The 7,327-nt window shown below is 39.4% G+C and overlaps 1 protein-coding gene across 1 annotated transcript in view; it reads left to right on the top strand.

The window, feature by feature from the left end:
- Positions 1-7,321, top strand: part of LOC106880442 (WD repeat-containing protein 76) — a 10,970-nt gene extending 3,649 nt beyond the window's left edge. The window contains exons 4-10 of the mRNA XM_052976648.1: positions 982-1,138; positions 1,655-1,776; positions 2,211-2,312; positions 3,375-3,521; positions 4,353-4,406; positions 5,979-6,081; positions 7,162-7,321. Coding sequence (XP_052832608.1) covers positions 982-1,138; positions 1,655-1,776; positions 2,211-2,312; positions 3,375-3,521; positions 4,353-4,406; positions 5,979-6,081; positions 7,162-7,311 — 835 coding nt within the window. The 3' untranslated portion in view covers positions 7,312-7,321. The remainder of the gene's footprint in view (positions 1-981; positions 1,139-1,654; positions 1,777-2,210; positions 2,313-3,374; positions 3,522-4,352; positions 4,407-5,978; positions 6,082-7,161) is intronic.
- Positions 7,322-7,327: the final 6 nt, after the last annotated feature.

Here is a 7,327-nt window from a genome sequence, read left to right as displayed (position 1 = left end):
TATATATATATATATATATGTATATATATATAGCCTGGTGTTGCCATCCGGTTTCACCAGTCCTCAGTCAAATCGTCCAACCCATGCTAGCATGGAAAGCGGATGTTAAACGATGATGATGATGATATATATATATATGTATATTTATATACACAGTCATACACACTGTAAGTAGAATTGTGATTAGAGGCTTTCCAAACATGACCATGCTATCTTTTATTCAAGTGTAATAAAATTTAGTACTCAGTACTACATTAAATAAGATCTGAGGGTGATTTAGCTGGTATTTCTAAAGGTCAATAAAATAAGTACCAACTGAGTACTATGGTCAATGTATTGGACTTACCCCTATCCTGAAATTGCTAGCCTTGTGCCAAAATTTGGAAACACAATTATTATTATTATTATTATTATTATTGATGTTGCACAGTACCCGATATTGTGATGTTGTAGATTAAAGATATCATGTGTACCAGGGTTTGTATTGTCTGCCAAGTCACAACAAGAACCCCAGACAGACAGTACTTCATGCATACTGCATGAAGTTCCAAGTAAAGATGATTTTCGTAATACACCCAGATTGTAAAGTATTTCTAAAGTGTACAGATGTTTCTTCAAGTTGGGTGGTATTGAACCCAATGCTCTGACTCTCACAGCTGCCATGTATCTCTGCATCTCTCTCTCTCTCTCTCTCTCTCTCTCTCTCTCTCTCTCTATATATATATATATATATATATATATATATACACACACATACACTTTATTTAAAAGCAGCAGAAATATAACAAAAAGCTGTTATGTCTGATGAACAGGAACGTGAAACGCTGAGTAACAACTTTTTGTTATATTTCTGCTGCTTTTAAATAAAGCATATTACTCTACCTCTGCTATTTGAATACTCTTGTTTCCACCTTGTTGCACATTTATGTGCTTACTCCGTTGTATATATATATATGTATGTCAACTTCATTATTTCCAGAGTCAAGGACTTGCTGATGGTGGAGCTGTCTGTTTTAATCCCCACACCAAACCAGTCAACTGTCTTGCATTTAATCCATATAATCTACACCAGCTGTACTCTTGTAGTTATGATGGTACTCTACGTTGTGGCTACTTTGAAAAGGACATTTTTGAAGCTGTAAGTATAAACTTGGGTAACCAATAGCATTGTTACATTAAGGAATTGACCAATTGTGGTGTCTCAGAATGTTGACTAAATGGATGTTACTGTTGTAAAATAGTTTCACTTCATCAATTCATCATCACCGTTTAAGGTCTGCTTTTTCATGTTCGCATGGGTCAGACGGAATGGATTAAGGCAGATTTCTCTATGGTCAGATGCATTTCCTCTCACCTCTTTCCAAATTAGGTAATATTTTCCTGTAACTAGATATGTTTCTCACGAAAGATTAGAAATGAACAGTGGGACACATACATCTATATACTTATTCAGAGTCTCTACAGCTGGTTGCCCTTCCTAACGCCAACCACTCCGAGAATGTAGTGGGTGCTTTTACATGCCACCAGCACGAGGGCCAGTCCGGCAGTACTGGAAATGGCCACGCTCAAAATGGTGTTTTTTACGTGCCACCTGCTTGAATGTTTTTTTTACAATTTTTCTTTTCTTTTTTTTTTTTCTTTTTTTTTTTTGTAGATTTACTACACTCCAGAAGAAGATGATGTGTTGTTACGCAACTTTTCCTTCTTTGATGCTAACACGCTATTTGTCTCACAAAGTGATGGAGATGTTGCTGTTGTTGACATACGTACAAAAAGGTTGGCTAATCTATTTAATTATCTAAGTCTTAATTGTCTTTTGTTTTTCTCTTTTCTTTCTAGTTTTTACAGTGTTTTAACTCATGAAAAGTTTATAATCGAAGCTAGTTAAATTCTTACTATGCTTCCAAATTACTAATTGAAGGGTCTATAGTTACATATAGTGTTCCTAACAAACACTTTAAATAGGGCCCATGTGGAAGTCCCATAGCTACATGTATTCTCCTGGACAAACACTTAAAATAGGATCCATGTGGAGGTTGCATGCTGAAATGTCCATAGCTACTTGTGTTCTTGGTAAACACTTGAAGTAGGGTCCATAATTACCTGTAATGTCTCTGACAAATAATTGAAATAGGGTCCATAACTACATGTAATGTCCCTTTTATAAAAAAAAAAATATTATATTTTTTTCTTTTCATTTCTTTTTCCAGTGGCAAACCTGAAAATTTGTTCACAGCAAGCCACAAAGGCCTTCGTTCTGTTGATATCCATCCTGTAAAAAAGGAATATTTTGTTACTGCGGGGCTAGACTGGTAAGTATTCATCATCTTCATCATTTGTCATTTATTGTCCGCTTTCCATGCTGGCATGGGTTGGACGGTTTGACCGGAACTGACAAACCGGAGAGCTGCATCAGGTTCCAGTCTGATTTGGCAAGGTTTCTACAGCTGGATGCCCTCCCTAACGCCAACCACTTTACAGAGTGTAATGAGTGTTTTCTATATGCCATGGGCATGCATGGGTGCCAGTTACATGACACTGGCCATGACTACAATCTCACAGATACCATTTACATGAGGCTTGTAATGACCACGACTACGAGTTCACTTGGCTCGACGGGTCTTCTCAGGCACAGCTTATTGCCATGGCCTCGGTCACTTGTCATCGCCTCCATGAGGCCCAGCATTTGAAGATCATGCTTTGCCACCTCATTCCTTGCCTCCATGAGGCCCAGCATGGTCTCTCATTATTATTGCTGCGAGACGGCATTGAGCCAACAGAATCGCTAACATGCTGGGCAAGATGCTTGGCATCATTTTATCCATCTTCACATTCTGAGTTCAAATTCCACCAAGCTTCCCTTTGCCTCTCGTCCTTTCAGGATCAACAAAAATAAATACCAGCTGAACCCTGGGGTTGACGTAATCGACTTATCCCCCTCCCCCAACATTGTGCCAAAATTTGAAACCGTTATTATTGCTTTTGGTTATTGAGGTGGCCAGTTGGCAAAATCGTTTACACATTGGACAAAATGCTTAGTGGTGGCATTTCTTCTGGCTTCACATTCTGAGATCAAATTCCATCAAGAATAGGGCTTAGAAAAACTGAAGGACCACTGCAATAAGTGTGTGAATCTTAGAGGGGAATATATTGAATAAAATCATAATTAACCAATCCTCCTGTATTTTCTTTTACCCAGGGCCAGGAACTTTTCAGTGCCCTGTTGTAGTTATATAAATTGTTTGTATTCTAATCATTGAAACAGCTGTAGAGCAGAATGAAATTGAGTCATTCATGAAATTTTTGTGTTTTTACTCTTTTTTTTCTCTCAAGATAAATCGATAAAAATGTAAAATGTCTTCATACCATTGCAGTACAGTATCATTATGGGACCTGAGAGCAACCAAGAAGAAACCAAACAAGATATGTTCTATGTCTGCCTCCAGAATGGTCGACAGTGCTTATTTCTCACCCCTCACAGGGAAATACATCCTCTCCACTGCACAAGACGACAGAATCAGGTATGAAACCCACTACTTCTCACTGACAATTTCTTGCCTTGGTTAGATTATTGGATGCTGGTTTTCTTTTTTTCCTTGCCTTTTAACTATTTCGGTCATTCAACTGTGGCCATGCTGGGGCACTTGCCTTCAAGAGCTTTAGTTAAACAAATCTACCCCAATACTTTTTCTTAAGTCTGGTACTTATTTTGTTGGTTTCTTTTGCCATATATAATATATATATCATCATCATCATCATCATTTAGCATCTGCTTTCCATGCTGGCATGGGTTGGACAGTTTGACATATACTGGAGGATCAGTTATGATTTTATTCAACATATTCCCCTCTCAGATTCACACACCTACTGTAGTGGTCCTTCAGTTTTTCTAAGCCCTGTAAGAGAACTCCGAAGGTTGGGCCTCCAACCAGGCCTTTCGCGAGAGCCTTACAGCGGGGAACTTTTCAGCACTCCTCATATGTGTGTGTGTGTGTGTGTGTTTGTCTTTGTGTCTGTATGTCCTCCACCACTGCTTGACAACTGATGTCGGTATGTTTATGTCTCCGTAAATTAGTGACCAAAGAGGCTGATGGAATAAGAACCAAACTTTAAAAGAAAAAAAATGAACTGGGGTCGATTATTCATTCAATTAAAAATCCTTTAAGGTGGTGCCCCACCATGGCCATGGTCTAATGACTGAAACAAGTAAAAGGATGAAGGATATGTTGGGGAATTAAAAAGCCTACTCCATAACCATGTATATTATGTATACGAGGTGGTATACATGCATGCATGGAAGATGGACATTAAACGATGATGATATATGTATATAAATTTTTTTTCTTTTTCAGAATATATGATAGCAGCAAATTATCTTCAAGCATGCCGTGTCTCCATTCCATTAGGTAAATTATAAAGTTATAACTTTTTTTATTGTTATTCATCAACATCACCACTACCACTAAACCACCATCACTGATGCCCTTACCACTACTGTCTTAACTTTTTAGCATTCAAACCAGCCATAACCAGCCCATATATTCTACCTGTTTTATGTTCAAACCAACCAGATCTGGCCTCTCAGACTTATCCTAAAATGTCATTCTAAAAATAAAACAGTATGTATCAACATAGGCGCAGGAGTGGCTGGGTGGTATGTAGCTTGCTTACCAACCACATGGTTCTGGGTTCAGTCCCACTGCGTGGCACCTTGGACAAGTATCTTGTACTAAAGCTTCGGGCCGATCAAACCCATGTAAGTGGATTTCGTAGACAGAAACTGAAAGAAGCCCATCATACATATATATATATATATATATATATATATATATATATATATATATATATATATATATATATATATATATGGGAGAATTTACGAAAAAAACAACAGGCGAAGACAGGTGGTGTAAACAACAAAGGGATGTATATATATATATATATATATGTATATGTTTGTGTGTCTGTGTTTGTCCCCCAACATCGCTTGATGACCGATGCTGGTGTGTTTACGTCCCCGTAACTTAGCGGTTTAGCAAAAGAGACCGATAGAATAAGTCCTGGGCTTACAAAGAATAAGTCCTGGGTTCGATTTCTTCGACTAAAGGCGGTGCTCCAGCATGGCCACAGTCAAATGACTGGAACAAGTAAAAAGAGCAAAGAATACACCATTGAAATCTCAAAACTATGAGATAATGCAAGATTAATTCAGAATAATCTGAATGCTAAAGGGTTAATTGTCATTGTCCCAATCTCCACCATCACAAACTGCATCATCATCATTGTAAATTCTAAGAAGTAAGAAGCTGCAGTTTTAGGGGTACATATTGCTCTCTTCGTGATTTTTAATCCATTTGATACAAACTCACCTAAGGCCACTCGTGGTTCCATAAAAGAGGTCTTCTGGCAATCAGAAAACATGCAAGAGACAGTGACGCAAAGAAGAGTGAGACTTGCAAGTCATATTTTCATTCTCACAAAGCCATTAAAAAAGGATTGGTGGAAATAGGGCCTGGGGATATATTTCAGCAGATTGTATTGAGGGGAGGGGTAAAACAGCATGACCCTGGGAAAGTTACCTTCTGATGGATTAGCATCTGTTTCAATCTGAGATCACAAATAAGTTGAAATTTCTTAATTTAATTACCGACTGGCCCTCGTGCCGGTGGCACGTAAAAGCACCCACTACACTCTCGGAGTGGTTGGTGTTAAGAAGGGCATCCAGCTGTAGAAACTCTGCCAAATCAGATTGGAGCCTGGTGTCGCCTCCTGGTCCACCAGTCCTCAGTCAAATCGTCCAACCCATGCTAGCATGGAAGGCGGATGTTAAACGACGTTGATGATGATCATCATATGTGCATGCACACACACACACACACACACACACACACAATTCTGAATGTCTTTTTTATATCTCTTTTGTTCTGAATGTCTTTTTTATATCCTTTTTGTTCTGAATGTCTTTTTCAAACTGAAAGCCACAACAACCAGACTGGTCGATGGCTTACCAAATTCCGTGCAACTTGGCACCCATGCAGAGAGGACCTGTTCATAAGTGGCAGTATGAATCGACCAAGACAGGTAAGATTTAGTCTCCTTTTATTAAACATATTTGCTTCATTCATAGCAACAGTCTCAATGTCAACGGACACAATATCATTTGAAATGCTATGGTATCTCTTGCTTTGGCTCGTGGCAGATACTGGTGTCACGTAAATGGCACCTGTGCCAGTGGCACATAAAAGCACCCATTACACTCTTGGAGTAGTTGGTGTTAGGAAGGGCATCCGGCTGTAGAAAACCATGCCAAATCAGACTAGAGCCCGGCGCAGCCTTCCAGTAGGCCAGCCCAGTCAAACTCTCCAACCCATGCCAGCATGGACAACAGATGTTAAATGATTGTGTGTGTGTGTGTGTGTATAGTTGAAAGTAAAGAGCTTCTCGTGACAATCATGAGAGCTCTGGTTTGATAGCAAAGCCTGTACTGCCATTGTGTGTGTACCTTGCACTTGTTTTAGATGCAAATATGCTTAGGCACAGGAATGGTTGTGTGGTGAAGAATCTTGCTTGCTAATCATGTGATCTTTAGTTCAGTCCCACTGTGTGGCACCTTAGGCAAATGTCTTTTATTATAGACCTAGTCTGATCAGAACCTTGCAAGTGGATCTGGCAGACAGAAACTGATAGAAGCCTGTCGTGTGTGTGGATGTTGCGCATTACTGTACTTGATGACCTGCCCACCACGACAGAATTGAAATCCTAAAACCAAGGTATTATTTAAATCGTGTGATGTTGAGACAAGGGTACACACACACACACGTATACATGCACGCACGCACACACACACACACACACACATATACATACATGCGGTTGGTAAGCAAGCTACTTAGCACACAGCCACTCCTGCGCCTGTACCTTCTGGAAAAAAAAAAATAACAGCTGTGATGGTGCCTCATAAAAAGCCCTCAGTCCACTCTGTGGGGTGGTCAGTATTTGGAAGGGTATCCAGCCATAAAACCCCTGTCAAAATGACCAGTGAAGACTGGTGCAGTCTTCTGCCTAGCCAGCCCCTGTCAAAACCGCCCAATCCATGCCAGCATGGAAAAAAATGATGATGATGATACCCCAGCATATTTGTTTTTTTCCTTTCAATTTCAGATTGAGTTGATCAACGACGAAGGTAAATGCATGATGGTTCTTCACCATCCAGAACTGATCAACTCTGTCCAGTCACTGAATGAATTCCATCCGACCATAAATGCTGTTGTTGGTGCCAATGCCAGTGGAAAACTTCATGTCTTTAAGTAAAAAAAAAATATATATA

The sequence above is a fragment of the Octopus bimaculoides genome, chromosome 25 (genome assembly GCF_001194135.2).
Source record: "Octopus bimaculoides isolate UCB-OBI-ISO-001 chromosome 25, ASM119413v2, whole genome shotgun sequence".
In the NCBI taxonomy this organism is placed as follows: Eukaryota; Metazoa; Mollusca; class Cephalopoda; order Octopoda; family Octopodidae; genus Octopus; species Octopus bimaculoides.
This window is presented reverse-complemented; position numbering and strand designations above follow the sequence as displayed.